At 34.9% G+C, this 26,984-nt stretch overlaps 1 protein-coding gene across 1 annotated transcript in view; it reads left to right on the top strand.

The window, feature by feature from the left end:
• LOC149074100 (nuclear pore complex protein Nup133-like) overlaps nucleotides 1-26,984 on the top strand; it is a 254,535-nt gene that overhangs the window by 101,425 nt on the left and 126,126 nt on the right. Inside the window, exon 13 of the mRNA XM_089247323.1 lies at nucleotides 196-400. Within this exon, the coding sequence (XP_089103449.1) occupies nucleotides 196-400 (205 nt within the window). The remainder of the gene's footprint in view (nucleotides 1-195; nucleotides 401-26,984) is intronic.

Here is a 26,984-nt window from a genome sequence, read left to right as displayed (position 1 = left end):
TTCTTGGTTTGAACTGTTAGGTATTCAAATGGTTAGTGCATCAATGTGCATTTTGAAATATATTTAAACTGTGGGTCTCAATCTAAATGAGCTGGCAAGTATAAAAGTGCTTTGTTTATGACTAATCAATGATTAATCCTTGAATTTTTTTACTTCCAAAAAGTATGTAACCATGTCGAATTGATCCTCTTTTAGGTGAATTCAGCATATAAAGTGATTAGAGTGAATGGATCTTATGATCATCAAAAAAAAGAAATTGTATTGACCCAAGTAATTAAAATCATTGATGTTGTGTTGAGTGAAGGTATGCATGAGGTAGAATCAGCAAAAAGGACTGGTCAATTTCAAGCTATAGAAGAAAGATTTACTATGCAACGAGAAAGATTGCTTAATATTCTTGGTAAGAGGAAATTTTGTCATAGTGTGTAAAAACTGCTTAATATTGCATTTAAAAGTAGGAAATGTTTTGTATATTATATTTCAAAGCAGGTGTTACATTTCACAAAGGAAGTTTTAACACATGAGTAATGCATAAAAGTTTTTTTTAATTTTTTTACGTATATGGCCCCTCAGAAGAGATATATTTCAAGAAACCACATGGTATTTGTAAAATTTTTGTAATTGAAAGTATATTTAAGTTAATGGTTGCAGACATAGTCCTGTGGACAAGCAATCTTATTCGCCCTGTATAGGAAGAGATTTTATGTAGAATAATAAGCTACCCCAGTAGCACATCGATATAGAATGACATAGATTTCGATACCATTTGACGTCGTTTACCAATGTCATTCTGCATAAAAATGGCATACATTTATCGACGCAGTTCGACGTATGGAATCCGGTGTCGAACTGTATCTGACCCGACATGTTCGATGTAAAAATGTCATATATTTGTCGACATAGTTTGACGTTTACGATTATGTTATATACTTTACGTCCAGGGGCGTAACCAGAAATTTTGTTCAGGGGGACCAAAGTAAAGCATAAGAATAATAGATTTGGGTATCTTTTTCCTTTTTTTCAGTCATTCTCACATTTTGGGGGAGGGGACCAGACCCAGAGTCCCCCCTGCTACTCCTCTGTTTACATTATTATAATATAAAACATGACGACACAGTATAGAGAGAAATGATGTCATTCTCCGCTGTTCATACAAAGTACGAAAGCCTGGATAACACCAAGCAGAGATTGAGTTGTTCGGAAAGAAAATTCATATTGCTCTGTGGGGAATCGAACTACCAACCTCTCACTGTCTGGGCAAGTGTTCTAACCATTGAACTACAGAGGACAGGCATTTTCATTCCTTAGAGCATATGTATAAATGCTGAACGGGACTGCGCATGGACAGCCTCCTAGCTCAGCTAATAGCTCTTACGACGTTAGCCCCCAAATGGCGACATATAGAGAAACGATGTCACTCTCCGCTGTTCATGCGAAGTACGAAAGCCTGGATAACCAAGCGGAGATCAAGTTGTCAGGAAAGAAAATTCACACATTCCTCTGTGGGGAATCGAACCACCAATTGAAATGAATATGTCTGTCCTCTGCTGTTCAGTGGTTAGAACACTCGCCCGGACAGTGAGAGATTGGTAGTTCGATTCCCCACAGATGAATGTGAATTTTCTTTCCAAACAACTCAATCTCTGCTTGGTTATCCACGCTTTCGTACTTCGTATGTCGACACAGTTCTTTTTCAAGAAGTCTGCCCTTTCTTCATCCTGCGGCACACTTGAATTCAAATAAAATAGAATTTTTTTTTTTTTATGATTTAGTCACAAAATTTTTTTAAATAACTATTTACTATAATTGGTCACAAATAATAAATTACATAATAATTACATTTAAAAGTGACACAAACACATGAAACTTTTTTGATTTTTATTTATTCTTATTTTCTTTTCCAATTCTGGCTTGTTCTGTTTTCTAAGCTTCATTGTTTATTTTGATTCATTGTTTATTATGCATGAAATTAAGTAGTCAGCCACCTCGTTGGGCATTTTGCCTGTTGTGGCGTTGTATTTATATTTAAGCATTTGAGAAGTTGCTTCTGCAGGAATTTAATCTCATTCTTTTTTGTCTTGATGTCTGCGTATGTGGATAAAAAAGAATTCTCTTATAGCATGTTTGAAGGCAAAAATGTATTTAAGATTGTTCACAGAGGAGAGTACCACTCTAGCAAGATTGGTAGGCTTGGTTGCAATAATGTCACATCATACAATTTGAATAATGTGAAAATGATTGACCCTAGAATAGGCCACCCTTTCAACTTCATGTGCAAATTGTTTAATGTCTTTAAAGCACAATCGATTTTTCATTTAGAATATGATGGTATAAATTTATTAGTCTTTAGTGCAAAATGAAATGTGTTGCTTTAACTGATTGACATTCTTTTACCACATGGTTTTTTTTTTTCAAAACCAGCTTGGACGCCAAATGGCATATGAAAGAATATGGCTTGGTATATGATGCTAAAAGGCTAGTTTTCTCATAACTTTGAAATATATTTTTTAAAACTTGAAAAAGGAAGCCTATTACTGGTGTGCTTACCTCACACCATATACGTACAGGATCCTAGAAATTTTCAGGCTATATGAACACACTGAATAATTCTAAATGCATTTTATATGACCTGTTCAAATAAAACTGGTTCCAGTTTTCTGGGGATTAAATGAAGAGAGCAAAGATAAAGCAAGCACAAATAGAATTATTAGACATGATTTAATATTGCTCCATATACAAGTTCTTAAAGAAATATTTTCAAATATTGATAAATTTTTTTAATATTGCTGCAGGTAAGCCAATACTTTTTATTGCAGATGGAATTGGGTGCATCATGCCAGCGAAAAAATTTCAGCAATCTTTTATGTTTCAGACAAAACCTATAAAACATTGAAAATACATTTCTTTTAATTTATTAAATATTGAGAATATTTTGATAGTAGCCTACATTATAGAAATATATTTTATGAGTATGAATCACAGGTGCAACTTTTCACTGGCCCAAGCCCCCTCCCAACAACATTTAAAGAAATCTTGATAATTTTAAATAAGTATATATTGAAATATTGAGCTGTTGTCCCACCAATATCTTCGATAACTTTATGCCTATGGTGTGAAAAATGCACATTCTCTAGTATCAAAATAATCTCTCAGACCAATCACACGAATACCAAAGAAAATTATAGCTACTGATGCATTTGCACTGGATGTGGGAAATGTTTTGCATCAGCGGGTGTTCATCTTGAGCTTCATGTTAGAAAAAAAAATTGATTTCTGGATTGATTCGGATTTTCTAAACAGCGACCGAAATTCACTGGATGATTCTTAGCCGAACTAATTCAGTTTTATTGAATGAAAATAAGACAATGTAGTAAAACAATTACAAACTAAGTGTGTGTGCACACATACAAAAATATACTCAGACCTTGCTTTAAATCTTGATCTCATGTAGAGGTCAAGATTTAAAGCAATGTTTTGTTCATTTGATAAACTAATTTTCAGTTTGTAGGAATTGTCTATACTAAAAATATTATTTGATAATTTTCACTCTAAATTTTTCAAAACATGGTTTTTTGAAATGAAAATTAACGCAGAAGCTCCACTAATTTTTGCTCAAGTCTCCACAATCACATTTTCAAAAATGTAAACACAGTTGCAGCAGGAAAAACTAACTTAAAAAAAAACACATTTGTACTTATGAATATTGTTTCAATTGTATCCTGAAATTTTTGAGTAGGTACTTTATTTATATTATAGCAAAGAAGTTTATAGAAGTTCCACATGAAATTCAATCTTCTTTATTTGTAGCCTTACAAAATGGGTTTTAATCAATATTCAAATGTTGTACTTACTTTATTTGGAAGAGTTGATCAACTTTGCCCAAGAATATTAAGAAGGCACCAATGAATAAGGCAAATACACTAAAAGTACAAATTTTTGTATTTTTCATGTATTTGCCTTATTCTTGGTGGTCTGGTTGTCGGTGTCTTCTTAATATTTATTTTATTGCAAATTATATGAATGATTTTACACACAAACTACAAACAAATGCACCACTTTGAAAACATTTTGTGTAGAATTCAAATTATTTATATTTTTTTGTTAGTTTTGTATGAAAACCTATGCTTGGACTTTCCATGTCAAGGTTTTATGAAATAACTGTTAAAACATAGATTACTTCAACGTATAAGCAAGGCCATATATATGATATGAGTGATATTCCAACTAAGCAATGTTTCCTTCATGACAACCCTGTATAGCAATCAGCTGTACAATCACACTGAGAGATTAATCTTTTAATGCAATAACTTCATACGAAGGTTTTTTAACAACTGGCTGTTGCGAATATATATTTTGGAAAGAGAGAAAATTCAACTGCCCCTGCGGGGAATCGAACCCACATCCTTTCACTTTCCGGGTGAACGCCCTAGACCACTAGACTACAGATGCACCGAATCTCTCGATCTTTCCTTGGAGCTCGTGTACACTGAAAGGGACCGTACATGGACGGCCGGACCAAACTCAGGCCAAGCTCACAACTGCTGACGCTGCCACCAGATGGCGACTTATACAAGGATGATGTCACTCTCCGCTACCATACGAAGGTTTTTTAACAACTGGCTAATTCCAAATATATAACACTTTAATTTACATAACAGTAAGTGTTTTTTTATTTAGCATATCTATCAGGTTAAAAAAAACTATTTGACAACAATGACAACAAGTTTTTTACTGTTTTAATACTGATTTATAGTTTCTGAAGTCTAAAATCTAACTCTGTGATGCCCCTATCATACATATTTTGAATAAGCGTCACTATTCCACTTAGCAAATTGAACACAAGTTAAGATAAGCTTAGATAAACCATAAAATTATATTTTATATGTTGTAGACTCTTATGTTGAAAAACTCAATATTGCAAATTATAATTAATATTTTGTTTTAATTACTGTAATAAATTAGTGTTTAAAAATAAAAGATTATGCTATATATATATTCAGCATTCATTTAGGTTTTTGACAGTTTTTGACAGTTTAAACCTGTTTTTGATGTCATGTGAAAAACCCAACCCTGCATCCAAATTATATTATGAGTTATACAAAATAACCATCATTATTGTTGGAATTGCCTACACTAAAAATATTATTTGATAATTAATTTTCACTCTAAATTTTTCAAGGTTGTATTATACAAGTTTACCATTCTAACCACATTTGCACCCGTGGTAGTTGAACATCAGTTCTGTTGGAACATCAGTTTCTAACAGATTAGAACCCATGTTGATTCCTTTTTTTCTGATCGTAATCAAGTGTAATAATTGCTTATCGCACGATTATTGATGATTATGATTAGTCTAATCCAAGACACAACGTCTGACTAGTTTATAACTAATTATATTGAAAGGTTAGCAATCACATTTCTAATTGTGTCAATTTATTTAGAATTACAACTTTCATTTAAAATTATAAAGTATCATAAAAGGTAAAATTCTAATTTAATGGTATTCAAAGAAAGAGAAAAATACTTATCGTTGCACATGATTTATTGGTGGAATAGTGTGAGACGACAGCAGAGAGTTGTATCATTTTGTAGGCAATTATTTCATTGTATCGCAGTTCCACTTTGTGTCATGTTTAACTCGTAGAAAAATTTCAAATTATGCATTTGCTTATTAATATTTCAGGTACATACTTTGAACAGTTTTAATTACAGCCCCTTGCATGTAGAGTGGGAAGGGGAGTTGACAAAGAATGTAATGACTGTCACTTACATTAAAAATATACTACACAGAATCGCATAAAAAAAGTCCTACTTTCAGAGACTATGGGTCTAGCTTAGAATATCAGAGGCCATGATCTATATATAGTTAATGGGCTAATAAATATTTTCAACATCACCAAGTTAGCATGCCCCCCCTGTTTACATCCTGAAGATGGCCCCTAGACAGGAATCTTCGGTGAGGTAACTCCCAGTGGCGTATTCACAAAGAGGCTATAGCTCAGGGCGAAAATTTCAAAGGGGCTGCAAATTTAAGGAATGACTGGTCAAGTAGTCAGCTGGGAGAAGGGTGGCTAAATCATAAATCCACATCTACCAAGAGCTCATGGAACTAAGTCACTCCGAAGCAAAAAGAGTGTGCAAGCTCATGAGTGACAGTAACAGTGTGTAAGCATAGGAGTAACGAATTGAGAGATTTAGAGGGTTTGTGAGTATGGGAGTGACCTAGAGAGAGCAAGAAATCAGGTGAGTGTGTGACAAAATGAGCAGGGTTGTAGTGATTTGAATCAACTGTTTGTTTTTTTTTTAAATCACTGATTTAAATCAATTTTTTTCATATATGAAAAATAATCTGTTGTAATTGAATATAAAATTATTTATGCAGCTCTAAAGTGATTTAAATTTTTATTAAATTATTTTAAATATCAATTAATTTAAATATATTTTCAAATATTTTTATAATATTATAATATACAGGGGCGTAGCCAGAAATTTCGTTCGGGGGGGGGGACCAAAGTGACAGAACAATGGATTTGGCCATCTTTTTCCCTTTTTTCGGTCATTTTCTCACATTTCGGGGGGGGGGGGACCAGACCCCCAAGTCCCCTCCCCTGGCTACGCCCTTGATAATATATATATATTATGTATATCAAATATCAGAGACACCATAGCCGTACCAATTTAGCTGATAAATGGTTACCCAAAATTTTTACGATTAAGTTAGAGGATGTAAAGTTGACTTAAAAAATCAAAAATTGCATGGCGATGGATGGATATACATAATTAATAAATTCTGTGTTATCAAAATGTGGTAAAGCCATCCATGTTGATACTATTGACGCATCCAGCTTATCACATGCTTTCTTTTTTTCTTTCAAACCGAGCACAACTCAGGTCTATTACCATTTATGGGCGATTTACTACCTCGTGAGTTGTGCCAGAAGTGAAACTGCATGTGTGCCTAACAGTATGAGTGCATATGTAGTGTTGTGTTTGATTTTTCAGTGCTGCCATCTATAAGCTTATCATATGCTGGGAATTATTTAGCAAATGTGGTTTTTAGTTCAGTGAAAGTCAACAGAAGAAAATTTCAAATGTAACATACAAAGTTTTGTTACTGCAAATATGGTTTCTTCCAGCACATTTTAAGCACCCTCTGTTATAAACATAATGGCAAGCGCACGCGCTAGTGTTTCCAACGCTTTGATGAATCTTGTTTCCTACAGGAGATGTGGTTTCATAAACTTTGTTTTGGAAAATGTGTTTTTGGGGGGAAAAAAAATCTCATGCTAATTGCATTTCTTCTCAGTCTCTGTGAGAAAACATGCACATTTTCGAATCTGGAAAATACAGTGGAACTTCGGTTAACGAGCAAAATTTTGGACAAATTTTGACTCTGTTAACGAGCGATGATTCGCATTACGAACAAAAGTTCCGAGCTTCATTTATTTTTCACGTTATCGAAACTGAGATGACGGTTTTTTGCTTTCAGCCACACATGTGTTATGGAATTGTGGGTAATATTCTCTCCCAAAGTCTCCGGTAAGCGTGCCTCACTCGAAAAATTAACACACGTGCGAGTGTTAATATTTACGATACAGCAGCGGTGGTTCTCAGCCATCTCGTTGGGCATTTTGCCTGTTGTGGCGTTGTATTTGTATTTGTATAAAGACTATGGACAAAAAGCTTGGCTTTTCGGGACTTACATATTGTAGTACAGTGCCCACATTTTAAACTTGTTAGCTGAAGATTTGGTTAAAACTAATATAACAAAGCATGCTACAAGTATATTTAGATACTTCCGCAATCATCTCTGAAAAGCATGGTATCATGTGTAAGGAGGAAGTGCATTGGTCTTCCTGCAAAGGTATGATGGAATACTTATTGTGATTCTATTGAATATCTTATGTTAAAAATTTGTCAGTTGTTACCAAAGTTTGTGAAGATTACAAATCTCAGTAACATCTCTAGTGAAATCTTAAATATTGATTCACAAAAAGAAATGTTAAGGACATGATTGCAATTCTGAAACCAATAGCCAGAACTAACGGTTTTGTACAAAGAAACACACACACAACTGCTCCATAGCTGAATGTGTATTGGCATGGAAAAAGCTGCAATTGAAGATGAAAGAAGCATCAACATCATACAATAAAAAGGTTTTGTCATCAGAGCTCATCAGTGTTAACTTCTAATCAGGAATTAATGTCACAAAACAAGAGAAATAAGGGTCTTGAATTTATCAAACAAAAATGTTGCTCTGGTTTCTTGGCATTTTTTTTAACCCTAAAGTTGTTGATACAATGTCTGATTTTGAGTGGTGGAATAGTTTTTATAATGTTTTGGGTAAAGATACAATTACAGAGAGTGACATGTTATTTGTAAACATGCTAACTACGGCCAAATAATTGATGCCTGTGTTGAAAGGATTTTTTTAAGGTGTAGTTTATTCCAAATAGCGAAACATTAAGAGTAGACAAAGCATTCAAACTAGTGTTTCTAATGAAACAAATGAACAATTATTCACACGGTTAAATTATTTAATACTTGATGTACGATATCTATTCAAGAACTGTTTTTCCCCCTTTTCTTAATGAAATGTTCTGAAATATTTAACGAGTATATGATTCAGTAATAAATGAATACCATTTATGTAATGTGATCATCACGTATTCCCAAGAGACCTTTACGATCTGTTTAGGGAAAGTTTGCAAATATTTTTTAAATAGTCATTGTTTTTGTAAGTTTAAATTTTTTAATTTTATATTGTTTAAAGAAAGCATAGATAAATTACTAGTTTGTCAGTAATATACACTGCTCAAAACAATTAGGGGAGCACATGGTTTTAACAAAATTACGCAAAGATGTATACCGATAAGTAACATAAAATGAATCATCCATAATTTAATGCCTAGCAGGAAACGGAAGAAGAAAACTTCATATGCAAATCAAAGTTCATGACGTCAAAAACCAGAAAAAGGAGATAAGGGCAGAAATCGGGATGTTGCAAAAACGTCTGTTTTACTGCCGTAACTGTGAAATTCGATTGCGCAGTATTTTTTTTTGAGACAAGGTGACTTGAGGATGTCTCAACAACGTGATTTACCGGAATCCATGGCATGGCGTGTTATAGGCAGACTGGAATCCGGGCAAACACAACGTAGTGTCGCGGACGCTGTTGGAGTCACCAGAAGTGTTGTTGCAAGGCTGTGGAATCGATTCCAAGAAACAGGAAATTATAGACGTCGACCAGGGCAAGGTCGGCCCCGCGCCACTACAGCAACTGATGACCGGCATATGCGGTTAACAGCCCGTCGAAACAGAACAGAGAATGCTATGCATCTGCAAAGACGGTTGCTCTTGGCAACAGGACGAAGGGTGTCCAGCCAAACAGTACATAATCGGCTTCATGAGGGAGGGCTTTATGCACGTAGGCCAATGATCTGCATTCCGTTGACCCCACGCCACCGTGCGGCCCGAAGAAGATGGGCTGCTGAACATCAAGATTGGGAGCAACATGATTGGAGCCAAGTGCTGTTTACACACGAGTCTCGATTCAGTCTGGAGTGTGACACCCGACGTGTTCTGGTATGGAGGGACAGGGGCATTCGTTCGTGAAAGGTCACAATACAGACGAGCTGGTTGGATGGTATGGGGTGGAATGAGCATGCAATAGGCGGACGTACGGACCTGCATATCATTCGGAATGGCACTTTGACAGCCCGAAGGTATGCAGACGAGATACTGCGACCTCATGTCATCCCTTATGGTAGAGCCATTGGAGATTCCTTTGTTTTAAAGGATGATAATGCCCGACCGCATAGAGCTCGTCTGGTGGAGAACATGCTTGAAGCTAAAACAATACACAGTGTATGGAATGGCCAGCGTGCTCTCCTGACCTGAATCCAATCGAGCATGTTTGGGACATGCTCGGACGACTCATTGCTGCGCGACCAAGGCCGCCTGTTACTGTCCGAGACTTGCAGATTGGACTTCTTGAGGAGTGGAACAGTATTCTCCAAAGTCTGATCGATAACCTCATCGCATCCATGGCAAACAGGTGTGCAGCAGTCTTAGCTGTTCGAGGAGACCACACGCCCTATTAAAACTCATGCATCATGTCTAAACACTACTTTTTTTTATCGTTTACATGTAACCAAATTGTTGCCCTAAATCATCTTTTCATGTTTTTTCCATATTTTCAAAGAATTAAAGCTTAATTCCAAATTTTTTTACATCTTTTTTTCTGTATTGCACATTGATACGCGTGTACTATCCATTGTATGCCAATACGTGGCTGTCTCGCATGGTTTTCTTCACTTTTTTGCTTGCTCCCCTAATTGTTTTGAGCAGTGTATATTTGTTTGAAAAAATCAATAAAATTGTGATTTAAATCAAAAAAATCTGATTTAAATCAAATAAATTGATTTTTAAGAAATCAAAAAATCAGCAACCCTGAAAATGATTTATCTTGAGAGTATGCCAGCATGGGAGTGACTCAAAAATAAGAAAATGTCAGTGAGCAACTAAATGAGTGACCCAAAGAGCAAGAGATGAATAGAATAACCTAGAGTGTGCAAGCATGCAAATGATGAAAAAAGTATGAAAAAAGTGACATATATAGAGAAGGGATCAGGTTAGTTTGTTAGAGTGCATGGGGATATGCTTAAAGAGCAATGAACTAGGCTGCGAGGCAAAAAAAAAGCAACATAGAGAGTATGCAAGCATGAGAGTGACTTAGAAAGTAAGGAATGTGGCTAGTGAGAGACAAAAGGAGTTACATTGTTATTGATGAAATATTTTAACACTATAAAATAGTGTGCCAAGTCCAAAGAGAGATATTTTTATATAGCCAATTATCACAGTGTGTTGAAGATTCAGTTAAGTTTAACTCATAGCCTATAAAATTTCAAACAGGTATATATGTAGTATACAGATTTCAAATACTAAATGTCCATGTTCATATTTGATCTATTACGCACATACTTTAAACAATTTTAAGCATGTCTCCTTGCATTCTGGGAAGGGGGGCACAATGATTGAATTCTCTGTCATGGCAAAATTCAATAATTGTTTAATTTTTACATAAAATATAATCCATGTAAAATATAGTCTTAAACAAAAATTTACTTCAGAGAATCACATAAAAACCCCCTGCCCTGATAGCCCATGGGTGAGGCTTATGATGCAAAAAGGTACATAATCGGGTCTGTAAATAGGCTGGGGCATTGAGCCAAATGGGACCTCACAAAAAAATATGTATACTTATTTTGCAACCTTTTAACGGGGCCCCAAGAATGTACGCTACCACCTTGCCCATGATCATTTAGTTTATAGGCTAATAAAAATGTTTTTTCATCACCAAGTAGGTATGACCCCCCCCCCCCCCCCCATCCTGAAGCTTAGTCCCTCGGCCAGAATTTTTGGCAGGGACCCAGCTGAAACTGGGTAGCAGAGGTGCCGACATGACTTGAAAAAATATTAAGGGGCTGAAAATCCCTATTCGCGTCCCATACGCAGGAAGAATGGTGTGTGGTATTGTGTATATATACACACGAATATATTCGTGAATTATATGGGTTAGGGGGCTCAGCACAAAATTTATAGGGAGAGCTCACAAGGGTGGGGTTGACAGGGTCTGGGACAAATACCATCATTTTTTATTTTTTTCATGCTATGAACCAGGGCCGCAACTAGGGGGGAGCAGGCGGGTCTCATGCCCGGGCGCTGGACCAGAGGGAGCGCAAATTTTATTCTCAAACCTCTCCTTCAACATTACAAGTGGGCGCCATAATGTGCACTTGCCCCGAGTGACCAAACATCTAGTTGCGGCCCAGCTATGAATTCTCTATAGAAGGGCCCAAGAAGATCTTTCTAAGGACCATTCCCCAGGATGTTGACTATAGCAGCTCAAATAGCCTCAGTTTCCAGGTTCTGCCACGTACAGCTCAAGTGCCATGACACAACCCTTATTTACCTTTTTTTTCACACTCTAAATTCACTACAGAGGGGCCCATTTTAACTTGACCTAAGGGCTCATCAAAGATCACAGCCCAGCAGGAGGGAATGGATTTATGAATTTAAATTGGCAACACATTGTATGAGTCAATGCAGGTGTTTTTTCTTTGCTCTGTGATATTATTTTATTTTTGTTTTTTGCTCTCTCATTTTTTCGACTTGGATTTTGAATTCGTTAGTATGTGTAAAATCATAATCTAAAAACTTATGAGGCAAATTGTCTAAATGAAAATTTGGTAGTTGATCAAAAAATTATAATCTGCTGTCTTTGGTGTTAATAGCGAAATCTGACTATATATTTCATCATGGAAAAAAATTGTGAAAAATGTAGTGGCCGGCTTCCAGTCAATAAAGCTGTGTCTAAATGCACACTGTGTGAAGGTTATTGGCACTCGAAGCGTGTTGGTCTTTCAGATTCGAACTTTAAAAAGTTGCTGGAAGAAACTAAGCAGAATTGGAAATGAGAGACCTGTGAGTCTGGAAGATAAGGACCTAACAATGTATGAATGTTTCAAGAAACAAATGCGTGCAATGTATCAAAAAATCATTGATAAATTTTCCAAGGAATGCAGTGGATTACATGGGGAAATCTCTGAACTTAAATATTCGATCGAATTCAATGATGGCATCTTGCAAGAAATGAAGTCTGAGTTGACGATGTGAAAACTGAGTTAAAGGAAATGAAACTAGCAAATGAGAAACTGCAATCCGAAAATATTCTGCTATGGAGAAAAATTCAAAATGTGTATGATGAATTTGATAATATAGAACTTAGATCTAAATCAATGAATATTGAAATTGTAGGTGTCCCGGAAGAAACTGGGGATGATGTGCTAAAAATCGTATCGGATATCGGTTTAGGAAAGTCCTAAATTTGTATGAAAATGAAGACGTGAAACAACACAGGGTAAACACGGTTATTAAAAACAGGACTAGACCGATCATTGTGAAATTTAGAGACAGTGGTATCCATGATAAATGGCTAAAAGCCATGAAACTTAAAAAAAGTTTAAATGCAGAAGAAATTGACGATGCATATCCAGATTCAAAGATCTTCATTAACGAACATCTCTCAAAAAACCTGAAAAATCTGTTTTTCCAAAGTTCGTCAGTTTAAAAAAACTAACAATTTCAAATTTGCCTGGATCAAGAATGGTAAAATATTCCTTCGTACAGAGGAGGGTGAAAATGCACATCACATTTGTTGTTTAGATGATTTGGACAAAATACTTACCTAGAGAAAATGCTGGATTTTTAAGACTATATACAAATAGATATTTCCTTGCCTTATCTTAACTCTTTCTTTGCGATATCGCAATTCATGGAACTTGCAGGTAATTTGAACATATTTCATTTAAACATAAGAATTATGCGAGAAAATTTTGGTCAACTATTAGTATATTTAAATAGATTGGCCCTTTCGTTTGACCTGATATTATTATCAGAAATTTGGGTAAAAAATAATGAAATAGACTTTTATAATATCCCTGGTTACTATCGCTTTTACCAATGTCGTTCCCGAAATAGATCGGGAGGTGTTATAGCATTCATAAAGGACCATTTGACTGCATTTCGAAAATTACAAATTATTATGATTACTGCAGAAGCATTATATTTATATCATGATCATTTTTATGTTTGTGTAATTCTTTTATACCGATCTTTTGATTTTACTGTCTTTGAATTTTTAAATGAATTTCGATCAATGGTAAATACTATAAAATATAAAAATGTCATATATGTAGGTGATATAAATATAGACATACTGAAGATAAATAATGAATTCAGATGAATACACAGGTCTAATGGCTGAATATGGATTTCAGTCATATATAGATAAACCCATTCGCTTATATGCTTGTCTTGATCATGTTTTTGTCAGAAATTGTAAATCTGATTGGAATTTTAGTACTGCGATAATTGAACTCAAAATTACTGATCACTGGCCATTAATCATAAAATATAAATTTTCTGATAATACTGAACACATGGATAGTAATGAAATACATTTAAAAAATTACCAATTAATTGATTATTGCAAATTTGAAACTTGTATTAAAAGCTACAAATTAGATGAAAATTTGTATAATGAACAAGATGTGAATTTTTTGTATGAGAATTTTCTTGATATTATTTTCAAACATAAAAAATTTTGGGAACAGCAGTCATCGAGAAATAACAGTAAAAAACTCAAAAGCGAATGGATCACAACTGGAATTAAAAAAATGATTGATTATATAGAAAAATTGTACAAAAAGCATAAACAAAACCCTTCAAATAACTATTACGAATTAGCCTGTAAAACTTGAAACAAAATGTTAAAAAATAAAATAAAAAAAACTAAACAAGATTATTATCATACTATATTTATCCTCTGTGGTACAAATTCCAAAAAACAGTGGAAAACTGTAAATTATATTGTCAATAAAAAAACCCAGAATTTTGTTATTCAAACAAATAGATATACTCATAGCCTTGAAGATGATTTTAACCTTTTTTTTCATAAATGTTTGTAATTACTATAATACTGACATGATACCTCCTGAACAACAATATATACCTAATTCACAAAATTCTATGGCTATAATTCCCATTGAAGAATCTACAGTAAAACGAATAATATTTGGATTAAAATACAACAAAGCAGTTGGATATGACAGTATCTCCGCCAAAATGCTTAAAGTTGTTTGCAAATATCATGCTCGTTTTATTACATATCTTATCAATAGATCTCTTACAGAAGGTGTTTTTTTTAAAAACTAAAAAAAAGCTCTAGTTATCCCTGTTTATAAAAATAGAAACGAAAATGAATTAAATAATTATCGCCCGATTTCAATTCTTCCAATAATGTCTCAAGTTGTTGAAAGTGTGATTAAAGTGAAAATAATGGATTTCCTAAATACAAATTCATATTTTTCGGATTCTCAGTTTGGTTTTCTACGAGATGAAAATACGGAAATGGCTATTTTAAAACTAATGGAAAATATCCATAAAAATATAAACAAAGATAATAAAACACTGACCATATTCTTAGATTTAAAGAAAGCTTTCAATAGCGTAGATCATAAAATTCTTCTGAATAAAATTTATCGTGCTGGTTTGAGAGGCGCTATAATTGGCTAGAAAGTTATCTTGTAAATAGAATGCAGCAAGGGCGTAGCCAGGGGGGGGGACTTGGGGGTCTGGTCCCCCCCCGAAATGTGAGAAAATGACCGAAAAAAGGGAAAAAGATGGCCAAATCCATTGTTCTGTCACTTTGGTTCCCCCCCCCCCGAAATGAAAGTGGTCCCCCCCCCCCCCGAACGAAATTTCTGGCTACGCCCCTGGAATGCAGGCTGTGAAAATTGGGAATGTGGTTAGCGGTTATAAATATATTAACACGGGTGTTCCTTAAGGATCAGTTCTTGGGCCCATATTGTTTTAAATTTTTGTTAATGATTTAAAGTATCTTCAACTAAATGGAAATTTAATTAGCTATGATGATGACATAACCATAGCAGGAGAAAATTATGATATTCTGAAAAACCACGCAGAAGCAGATCTGTGTAAAATAAATATGTGGCTGAATAGTAATAAACTAGTCCTGAATTACAATAAAACTATGTATATCAACTTTCAACTTTATAATGATAATAGAGAACAATTGAAATTGCAGTGTCACAAATCATACTGTCTTTTTCATCATTGTGTATGCCTCACGATTTCTGAGGTTGATGAAATGAAATATCTGGGAATAACGTTAAATATAAATCTTGAATGGAAATCTCACGCTATTACAATCAGTAATAAACTAAAATATATCAATATAAGATTTTATATCTGAAAAACATAATTTCAAGTGAATTTCTCCATACGCTTTATTTTGCATGGGTTTTCTCTATTTTACAATACGGTATATGTATCTGGGGCCTTGACTACAGATCTAATTTAGAACTAATAAAAAATAATTTAAGGAAAACCATCAATGTAATATCTAGTCAATATTCTTATTCATCAAATATTGATTACAGTGCTGATTATAGATTTGATATACATAAACTTTATTTATATTGAGTTTTACTGTTTCTACAAAAAAACCAAACATGGTTCACATTGCGACACACTCCTATACAAACAAGACAATATGGATATCTATATGCGGTCATAAAACCTAAAAAAACACTTATTCAGAAGCAATTTTTATATTTAGCACCAAGATCTTATAACACATTAAGTAATGATATAAAGTTTGAAAGAAACATAAACCGCTTCAAAAAATTGCTTGTAGACTACATTAACTCCTGTTAACTCAATCTAAAGAAACACCAATATCTGCCATGTGTTTAACTGTATTTTATTTTGTGAAATGAAGACATTACTGGTGAAAATAATAACCATACCTCGTACTGCGGCCTATTGTTTGATCAACTTGTATTATTTATGATGCTGTGTATTATGTTTCAATAGCCTGTGTTTGCCAACGATAAAATTATTTGTGGTTTGACCCTGGACAGATCATATATAGATCTCTTGGGTCTATTATGGATATTTGCTCTTGATTTCCCCCCCCCCTCCATCCCACTGTGATATGTTTTGTCTCCCCCCCCCCTGTTTTGTATGGTTTGTGTCAATAAATTCTGTTCTAAATACAAAAAAAAAAGACTGCAAAAAAATAACAAACATTGACACTATCTTGGAAAATTTAACCTCTAGTTCGATGACAATAGTAAAATAATTCTTACCTTTTCTCTACTCTCTGTCTTCAACGTCAACTGTTTCGTTAATCAACAATAAAATTGCCTACTGTCGCAGCTTGTAACTAACGCCGTTTTGGAAAATAGCCATCTTTGTTGACGCTCACTGACAGAAGATGGGAGGGGGAACACGTTGTGAGGGCCTGTACCATTCTTGGTCATTATAAATGGCAAGTGTGACGTTATGATAGGCAAAAAATTTGGATTATTTCAAAAGAAACTAATTATCGTATAAGATATTCTCCTTTGAAACAAAGTGCTGTAAAAATGAGAGAGAAACTATTTTAGAGAAAAAATGAAGGTATTTTGGTGTTTACGGAGTGAATACATTTTTACTATACCATTCGGTATCGGACACATAGAAATTTCCGACGCTCAGTATTCATTCGACGAGCCGCCGTCGCATCGACGCCGATCCAATGCATCAAGATATCGTTGTGCTACTGGGGTATAGTCTCTTCAAACCTGAAGCTTCAAAGACAGCTAAAAAAATATTCATAAATTTTACAGGTTTCTTTAGTGTTTGAGACCATAATAGAAAAGAAAATTCTTCTGTAAGTATTTGGGGGCTTAGAAATTTTAGGTAAATCATGTGACATCAACTCACAGCAGGAATCAGGAATTGACATGTGTTCGTTTTATTACTCAGTGCTCATTACCAAATTTAGTAATATATATATGATATATTACATCTAATGACACTTCTTGAAACAATTATTTTTCAAAACACACAAATACATTTGAACTATTTGTACAAATCGCCCTAGTTCTTGATTTGCATCCTGGTAATCTGCATTTCAATGCATTTTCATCATCCATGTATCGGGGGAAAGTGATTCACACACACTTTATCAAGATGAACATCTTTCATGGTTTGGGGAACAACTTTTCTCTGCTTTTCGCTCAGATTCTCATCTTCAGAGCTATCTAAAAGTGGAGGTCTTTCTCTACGTGGAACTATATTTCCTCCATACTTGCGAAGTGTTGATACAACAACCATTCTATATTCAATTAGTGTCTTATAAGCACTCATTCTTTTTTTTTTTGGTGATACTCAACAAACATTGCCCAACAATACGAAATAACAAGATCAATAAAATGAGTGAAATCTCTAATAAGCCATTAGTTCGTTCTTAGCCAGAGTTTGCCCTGGCTTTTTATCAATTGTAGCAATTTGGCTAATCAGATGGAAAAAGTTGTAGCCAAATGAGAGAGAATTTTAGCCAAATTGGCGCGTCATAAAATGTGGATTCCAAAACAACTCATATCAAGTTCGAGATGAAAATATAAATGAAAATGCAAATCATGTATAAATAAAAATTGTTTAATATAAAATGTTATTTATAGTACAAAAAATATTATATAGTTCTCAAGAATTTGCAGAGATTTTTTTTGCTGTCCACAATTCAAAAGCGTTTTTGAAATTCAATTGTCGCCTGCTGGGACCATTAACAGGAACAGAAATATTGTTTTGTTTTATATATTTTTTATATTTATTCTGTTCCACAACTGTGTATTAATGAGGTTCATGATATTGAGGGAGAGATAGCACTCCACTCTAATTTACCTGAGTCCCGGGACCTTGGTTGTTGGCAAAATCTGGATTCCTTGCAAGAGTGAAAGGGGGTTCCTCTCAAAAAATAAATAGAGCTGGTCCTCTCCCCTCATCATTTACAGGCACCCCTGTGAATCAAACAAATAGTTTATTTCTGTAAACAAGTTTAAACCAAAGAAAAATTTAGTTGTACAGAGCTGCTATCTTTCGAAAGAGCCAGAAAACTCTTCAGACCTATTCAGCTGACTACTTGCAGTGATGCAGTTGCTTTGTTCTTTTCATTCACACTTTAATTAAAAAAAAAAAAAGTTTTAGTTACAACTTGTTAGTGCGACTTTGAACAGTTATGATAAAACTTTCGGTAAGGCATAAATATAACTGGGGGTGATTGATATTTATAGATCGCTAATTGAATATTGTGTTGCATATTCATCATAGTTGTGTAGCTGTAGGGGTTTAGTCAGGAGCAGTCACAATTTTTGCTATAGCTGAATTCCTAAATTCGTCCTCTTTGAGTATCAGGGAAACTTTTTTTTCCTGACTACTTAGATTCATTTTGATTGTATGATCACTTGTCGACATTTTTATGCTGTGTTTAACACTTCTATGTCTTATTCATGAAGAAAAGCTAATTATATATATATACACAGTATATATTAACTAATTATTATACATAATATAACTAATAAATATAAGCAACTAAAATGTGTACATAATAACTGGAGGGGGAAAGGAATTAGGATATATACACCTTTGATGAAAATAAAAAAATTGTGTTTTGATTTTTTTGGTTAGGAAAAATTTATTCTGTACAATCACACTTGCAGCACGATTAGATATGGAGTTGAGTTACTTAAATCAGTTTTCAAATTATTTTTAACTGTAAATAAATTTTCAGAAATAACAATTTTGCTTGGGGGACTGTATTTGGGCACTTTCCCTTACTAACAAAAAATTTTTAATTCAGTAGTATAACTAGGTCTAGTTTTTTTTTTACATTAATTGTTAAATATTCTATTGGTGCAGAAAAGAGCTGCAAAGAAATCCTTCGACACTGAGGAATTAACTAATTTGAAACAAATATATATATAATTAAGTTAAGCACATTATATATATATATACGGTATTTACTAATAAATCAGTCCATAATTTCTGATTTTTCATTTCAGAATACCTTAGCTTCAATAATAAATTTAAAGCAAATGATTCTGATGATCAACTTCTGATTCATATAAATCCTTTCTGAGCAATTCCCAGCTGGAATGATTTTCCTTTCTCTCCCCCCCCCCCCCCCTGGTCCACAACTGTGGTCTACCACCATTTAACTTCCACACTTTAATATGGAAGCTATGTCAGATTTGTATTAGCCTGCAATTCCTAAAAAATATTTTGCGCACTTTCATCTCAGATTTTGCGACCCTCCTTGGTGCCTGGAGCGGTACCCTGTGTGAGTAACGTATCCCAAGAGCCGCTTCTGCATCGTGGCAACAGAATTTTCTTTCAAAGGATAGCCATCTGAAAGTTTGAAAACTTCAGAAAATCGAATTTAGTCTACCACCACTGCGCATTAGCGGATCCGAAACCCAGATTTTCGTGATGTGAAACTCACAACCGCATAGCGGCTAGATGACTTGACATTTATGATAGTTATTTTCCGATTTCGTATTTTTTTCTAGAATGATCTCGGAAAATTGTATTACGATTCGAACGGGCGATTCTTCAAAAAATCGCATTTGCAAACTTGTGAAACTGAAGCGAATTTACGCAGTAAATACGCTGTCTCTGACGTGGGTGGGTAACCGCGAACGTACCGTAATTTCCGATATATAACCAGCAGGAGGAAAATCCTCAGAAATTAAAAAATTCAGTATAATAGCCGCTCTCATTCCGGGCCGCAACTTGATATTTCTTCAGCCTCATTCATTTTCAAGGTCACAAGACCTTATCGCGGTCATGATAGATGGTGAGGAAGAGGAAAAATATTAAGTTGGTACACACAGGTTTTCCCCACTCCGTACATTTTTTCTTGAAACTCTGAAAGTACGCGTCCCACGGGAAGCGTGAACAAAATTCTTATGCATCCTTTTCCGAAATTCCGGGTATTTGACGCGCAATAGCGCGCCGGCAGCATCTCCGCTGAGGGAAAGATTATCATCGAGTAAAGGGTTCAAACAACAGGTTGTTTTTTGCATATAGGCCCTTGGGGGTGCGCTCAACTAGTAACGCTTCTAGATGAGGTTGATCGTCGCTGTCAACCCCCCACCCTCCTCTGGAACCGTACCGAAAGTAGCTGAACATTGTTCGCGATTGGCCAACAAAAATTTCAGTTCCGAATTTTTGCACATGCTTCAAATGACCGATTTGACCATTAAGAAACCGAATGGGCACTCGCGATTTGGCGAACTCGATCTTTTATTTATTCGCCAAATGACCGCTGTGTGCCTCTAGGGGCAGGACAGCAATATATATGATTGATTGATTTATTCGCCAAATGAAATATTTTGGCGCAATGCCGATCGACAGCGTGAACCCTGTTCTTAGCACACACCGGTAATATATGTCAAGTATCTATTGCACAGGTCTATTTCTCCCATAGATGTATTCATTCATTTCACAGGGATTCCATGTTGTACTAGGTACTATATGAATTTGCATATATTTTATGTTTTCTCATCTGTTTTGGTCGTTTTGTCTTCCTCATATTGAATTCTCAATGTTTGCTTCTGTTGTACATATATATTTTTGTATTATACATATGTTGATGATTTTTTCTTTAACGTGTAAATTATTATTATTATTTGCTTTTCTATTGATTTTCATTACTTTTCCCATCTCTGTAATTGGGCTCAGCCTGTTGAGGTTTAAATAAATAAATAAATTAATTAATTAATCTTTGACTATCGCAGGTTAAAGAATGTCAACCTTTTTTTTTTTTAAGTAAGAGTTCCTTTGATTTTTTTTATTTACGTTGCTCTTATCAGCAACTGTTCCATCATATGAACCACATTTGTTAGTCATCTTAATCACTAAAAGCTGTTAGCCAATCATTTTGGTACTGTCATCAGAAATATCTGAAAGATCACCAAGTTGTGGAATACCTTCTATTTCACCAGGACTCAAAAAAATCTAAAAAAAATAAAATACACCAATCTGATGATTTGAGTAACTAATAAAGTCTACAATGCATGGGCGGAGATACAGGGGTGGGGACTCCCCCCCCCCCCCCTCAGCATCAAAGGTGAAGTTGACAGATCTAATGCATATATGTATAGATGAATTGACATCATCATCATCATCTTGCCCCCCCCCCCAGACTTCCAAGTCTATCTCCGCCTATGCTACAATGTATATGAAGTTTTATTTAGAAAGGCATTACAATAATATCAGAAAACAGCTATGAATATTCATGAATGAAAAAAAAAATTTTTTAAATAACATAATCCTTACGTATTCCCTACAGATCCATAAGATCTGTCCAGGGAATGTTTTAGTGTCAGTTGGCATCCATGCCTGAACAGGGATTCAAACCCAGATGTGCATAGTGAGAAGCTAACTCCCTAACCACTGGACTGTTTGGCGGCAAAGCACTAATATACTTTGTCTTAATTATAGCATAATAAATCATTTGATTTAATCAGTTATTGTATATATATAATAATTATTACTTTTATTTTGATGTTATAATTTTTCAAACACTGATTATGTATAACCAATATCTGTAGAAACAAGATGATAATTACTAATGAAAACCTTATCCGTATTAATCGAAAAATGTATTTCAAAAGAAAGGTAACATGCATTTCATTAACATAAGCCTTTCCCCATCATATACATATGTATCTTCGAAAACAATGTTTTCCCTCAAAAAGTACAGAAGTACAAAAAACCTAGCATGAAATACTTCGGTGTGATCATGCTTAAATTTACCGCTCGACGCCAAAAGTACACGTGGACCTTCATACAATTCAATGTGCTCTGTTTATAAATGACTTAAACAACTATAAACAATTATTTTCATCATGCCCCTATATTTGGTTATCTTTAAAAATACATCATTTTTAAATATTAATTTCTTGAAAATATATTAAAAAATACTTCCTTTATTGAGTATGCTTTGTTGCCATGATTTCATCTATCTGCCTTTTTATACACTTGTGTTCTCGGGTAATATCATTACAAGCCGCATTCTAACTGAATCAATATAGCGCTTGAACTCCCAAGTATGTGCTAGAAAGCTTGGAATTATGTAATATCTATGGTATAATCAGAAGTAGATCATATAGAGCAGGGGCGTAGCCAGAAATTTCGTTCGGGGGGGACCACTTTCATTTCGGGGGGGGGACCAAAGTGACAGAACAATGGATTTGGCCATCTTTTTCCCTTTTTTCGGTCATTTTCTCACATTTCGGGGGGACCAGACCCCCAAGTCCCCCCCCCCCTGGCTATGCCCTTGATATAGAGGTCCACATATGTGTATCTCTGGTAGTATAGTCTAGGCTTATAGCTTATATTGCAAATCCTTGCAAACTCTTCTGCATCAATTATGCTCATGGGTGAAGATATGGGGGGGGGGGGCATAGGGGCGATGCCCACCTATCATCAATGACAGAGCCGATTGATCTAATGCAGTGTTTCTCAACCTTTTTGGGACCGCGACCCGTTGAATCAAATTTCTGAGTCTATGGCCTGGTCTGGAATAGTTTACTCGTTCATGAGATAATAATTGATAAACAACCAATAGCCTTTTATTTGATTAATTAAAATGACTAATCAATTAATTAAATCATTTAATTGATTAATTAAACTCTTTTAATTAATTAATTTACACCATTACAATAAATTCATCAAAATACTTTTAATGAATTTATGAATTGCATCCTGTGTGTGTGCGCGTGCGTGCGTGCGTGCGTGCGTGTGTGTTATGTTATGGAATGATAAATTTTTTTTTGCTACTGTATTAATCGCATGCAGTAGTCAGACATAAACTAAGCTGTTCAAGAGCAGCAAACATCCTCATTACTTAGGCACTGGAACATGGGTACTGAGGCTGTTTGAGCACCACAATAAATTTTACGAGAGTTTACGAGGGAGATGAGCCCCCAATTATTGATGAATATATAGTGCGACACACCACTCCCTCTCCTGCATAAGGTCTTGAGCCCGTATATACGGGAAATATGGCACCGTTGAGCCCCTCAATGTTTTCATTTTGGTATGTCTTCTTCATTAGCAAATTTAATTGATCGCAAATCAATCGAAATGTCTAAATATTGAATTTTATAGAATAATTTTACATAGTTTGCAAAAATACAAAGTTTTCATTCACAGTGGGCAATCAAATTAATTTGTGCTGACATCAATGCAGCATTTATTAATTAGCATTTCTAATAATTTAGCGTGAAATATATTTTACAATCGAATTTTGTATTTAAACTTGGCTAGAAAGAAAGTAATAATATAAAAAAATTTGTCTATATTGTAACTCACCAAAATAAGTCAGCTGAAGAGTAGAAAATTGTTCAATTTTGGGTGAAACGCTCGTTTCGGTATATTCATGATAGATGCTTATGTAAAATTGTGTAACTTAATAAACTTCAAAACCTTGATCACGCAATTTTTCTACTCTAAAATTTGAAAAATTTTGATTCGTGAACCTATCATTTGAACAAAAACGAAAAATACAACACTGGAAAAAATCAAAACAAAAAACTCTAGAAACGTAATTCACTTCGTTTTTGCAAAAAAAAACAATATTCGTTATCACACACAAGTAGTTCTGTCCTCCTTGATGACCAATTCAAAACACAATATTTTCTGTATACAGCAGGTGCTTCACTGAATATTCGCTGGCATTTGCCATGCATATGTAAAATACTTCATTCATTTCTGAGAGTGAATACATACTTCATCGTTATAATAGGACTGCTAGAGGTTTTACCGCTGGTCATATGTTCTGGTGCAAAACAAAAAAAATTATGTTATCGCTATAGTTTAGTTTTTTCCTGACCGGTCAACTTTATTTGAAAGAGTTGCTCACGGCACCAATTATGTCGTGGTGCAATGCAGGGGCGTAGCCAGAAATTTCGTTCGGGGGGGGACCAAAGTGACAGAACAATGGATTTGGCCATCTTTTTCCCTTTTTTCGGTCATTTTCTCACATTTTGGGGGGGGGGACCAGACCCCCAAGTCCCCCCCCCCCTCGCTACGCCCTTGGTGCAATGTTACTGAGTACAATTTAAGTTGACAGTACTCCAAGAAAGAAAACTTTTGGCCTGGTGATCATATTAGTTGGGAGTACAATTTTGCATTGTTACCGCGCCCGCAATAACCCTTTGTGTGTCGGTGAGTAATTCTCCTGAATAAATATGTACTAGAGCATTTTATCCGAAACAATTAAGTCACAAAAAAAAGGAATATGTCAACACACAGTGGTCTAAATGCACATTAGGTTCTTTAATTCTTAATTCATATAACCAAAAACAAAATACCCAAAAAAAAAAAAAACAATGATCCTGAAATACCTTACTTTACTTATCAAAAAATTAAAAATTATTTGGGTGCAAAACACAAAAAACTAAATATTGCTCCAGTTTGGTTTTTGCCTAACCACTCAACAAAATTTGTAAGAGAAAATTTACTCACTATCTCCCATATTAAGGTCACTTCATTCTTGACGACCGAATTTCGATGAACAGTTCCCTTTAACTTGAACACTCAGTACGGACAGTTCGTTTTCTCATAAGTCATCCTTTGACTGGCGAATCTGCTTGGCCACTTGAACGATTAATGTCCTCTGTATCTGCTGAAGCGACAGTCCATGCACATGCTTTATGATGTCGGAGCATCAAGGTTTTCCATCTGTACTACCACTCGGGGTAGTGTGGACATGGACGACGTAGCATCCTTAGACTGGACTGCAAGTGACAGCTGCTGGGCTTCATCTTTCTGGCATGACAGTAAACCTTCCTTCCTGGATCAGTTCGGAGCAACTGATATGACGAGACGATGCCTCATACTGTTATTTTTATAGCTGTTTTTCTTGAACTTACATCTTCAAGTAAAATGTTACGACTTTTGGCAGTTCAGAACTAAATAGGGGTTTGAGTGACTACTTGGGACTTATGAGTTTTGGGGGATCTTCAAGTTACGTGGGGGGGGGGGGGATTCTTCAACGGCGGGAAAGCTCTTTCTCGTGCAACTGGTCCCGATGAACTGCACGCCTCCAAAGTTTTTCAGTGATAATATGTAAATTGAGTGATGGGCGGGGCTTGAGAAAACGCACCCTCTAATTCGTCGCGCAAACTGCCAAACATCCAAAATTGTATCCAATTGTAACACGAGGCGCGAACACAAACATGAAACCAAAAGAAAAACATCTTCTCTCAATACGGGGTCGATTTAAGAAAATGAACGGCTTTCAGCAAAGTTTATAATGACAACAATAATTTTCAATATAAGATTTCTGGTTTAAGTGCACAAATATTCATCAAAATCAAAAAACATTAACATCATTGTGTGGGGAAAAAAATTAGCTTTCAAATGATATGCGACATCATATATAAATATTCTTGTTTCGCGACATGCCGAAAAATTTAAATCCAAACAAAGGAAATTCTTAAAAAAATTCAAATTCAACACTTTCTCGATGACAGAGAATAATTTCAAGCATATATAACATTATTTCACAGTTCCTCTCCCTCACAATATTTTACAACACAAGTTTTTTTTTCTAAAGCATCGGAAACAGTGGAGAGAAAAGGGGAAAAAAGAATAAATTATAAAATTGAAAGAGACACAAGGTCTCAAAATTATTTAATTCTTAGTTAACAAAAATGTTTGTTTCCCTTATTTAAAAAAAAAACATCGACTCAGAATATGCAAAAGGCGAAAAATCTGCTTTTCAATTATAAAAAAAATATACAACAGATTACGAACAGTGAGAGAGAGAGAGAAATAAAAGAAAAAGGAATCTTATCTTCCTTTTACACGTACGGAACACGTTCGTGTGGGAGCAAGAAAAACTGACTCATCAAGATGGCAATAATATCTTTGATTATCAGTGGATCATTAGGTGTCTCTCTCTCACAAAAGAAAGAATATATTATTCAAAAGAACACACGTTTTCTCGTTCAATTTAACTCGGAATTTCCCAAAATTTTACAGGAAGAATCAGAAAAATTCAAGGAATTTGTTGTTCAGCTCAAATGATTGAGATGTCAAAGCAAAGCATTTAATATTTAGGATTTTCCGACAAACACATACAGTGTGATTAATAAAGAGTGTGTGTCCACTCTATACAAACGATCCGTGGTTCAGATCTCAGGCATTTTATGAATATCAGACAGAATGATAACACTAGAGGAAAGGAACTAGACAACCACGAGATTCGGTTCAGCTTTCCACAATAATATAAAGACAGAAGCTCAAATATTTTCCACGCGACAAACACAATTTTATTTACATTTAGCAAATTTCACTTATTTGACCTGACAATTCTGGGTTAAAATGATGTCAAGCTTATTTGTCAAAGGGGGGGGGAAAGTGTCCTACTTTTCCCACCGTGACACATAAATAGCAGGTCCAATGGTTGAAGGTGGTTTTCTATTTGCCCAGAAATTCCCAATCACTCGCAATTATTTCCCCTTACTTTGAAGTTATGCGGCTTGGTCACTGGCGAGTAG

Source organism: Pholcus phalangioides, unplaced genomic scaffold, assembly GCF_987345545.1.
Source record: "Pholcus phalangioides strain wild (caught in Gottingen) unplaced genomic scaffold, Ppha-v1.0 ptg000017l_1, whole genome shotgun sequence".
Taxonomy (NCBI): domain Eukaryota; kingdom Metazoa; phylum Arthropoda; class Arachnida; order Araneae; family Pholcidae; genus Pholcus; species Pholcus phalangioides.
This window is presented reverse-complemented; position numbering and strand designations above follow the sequence as displayed.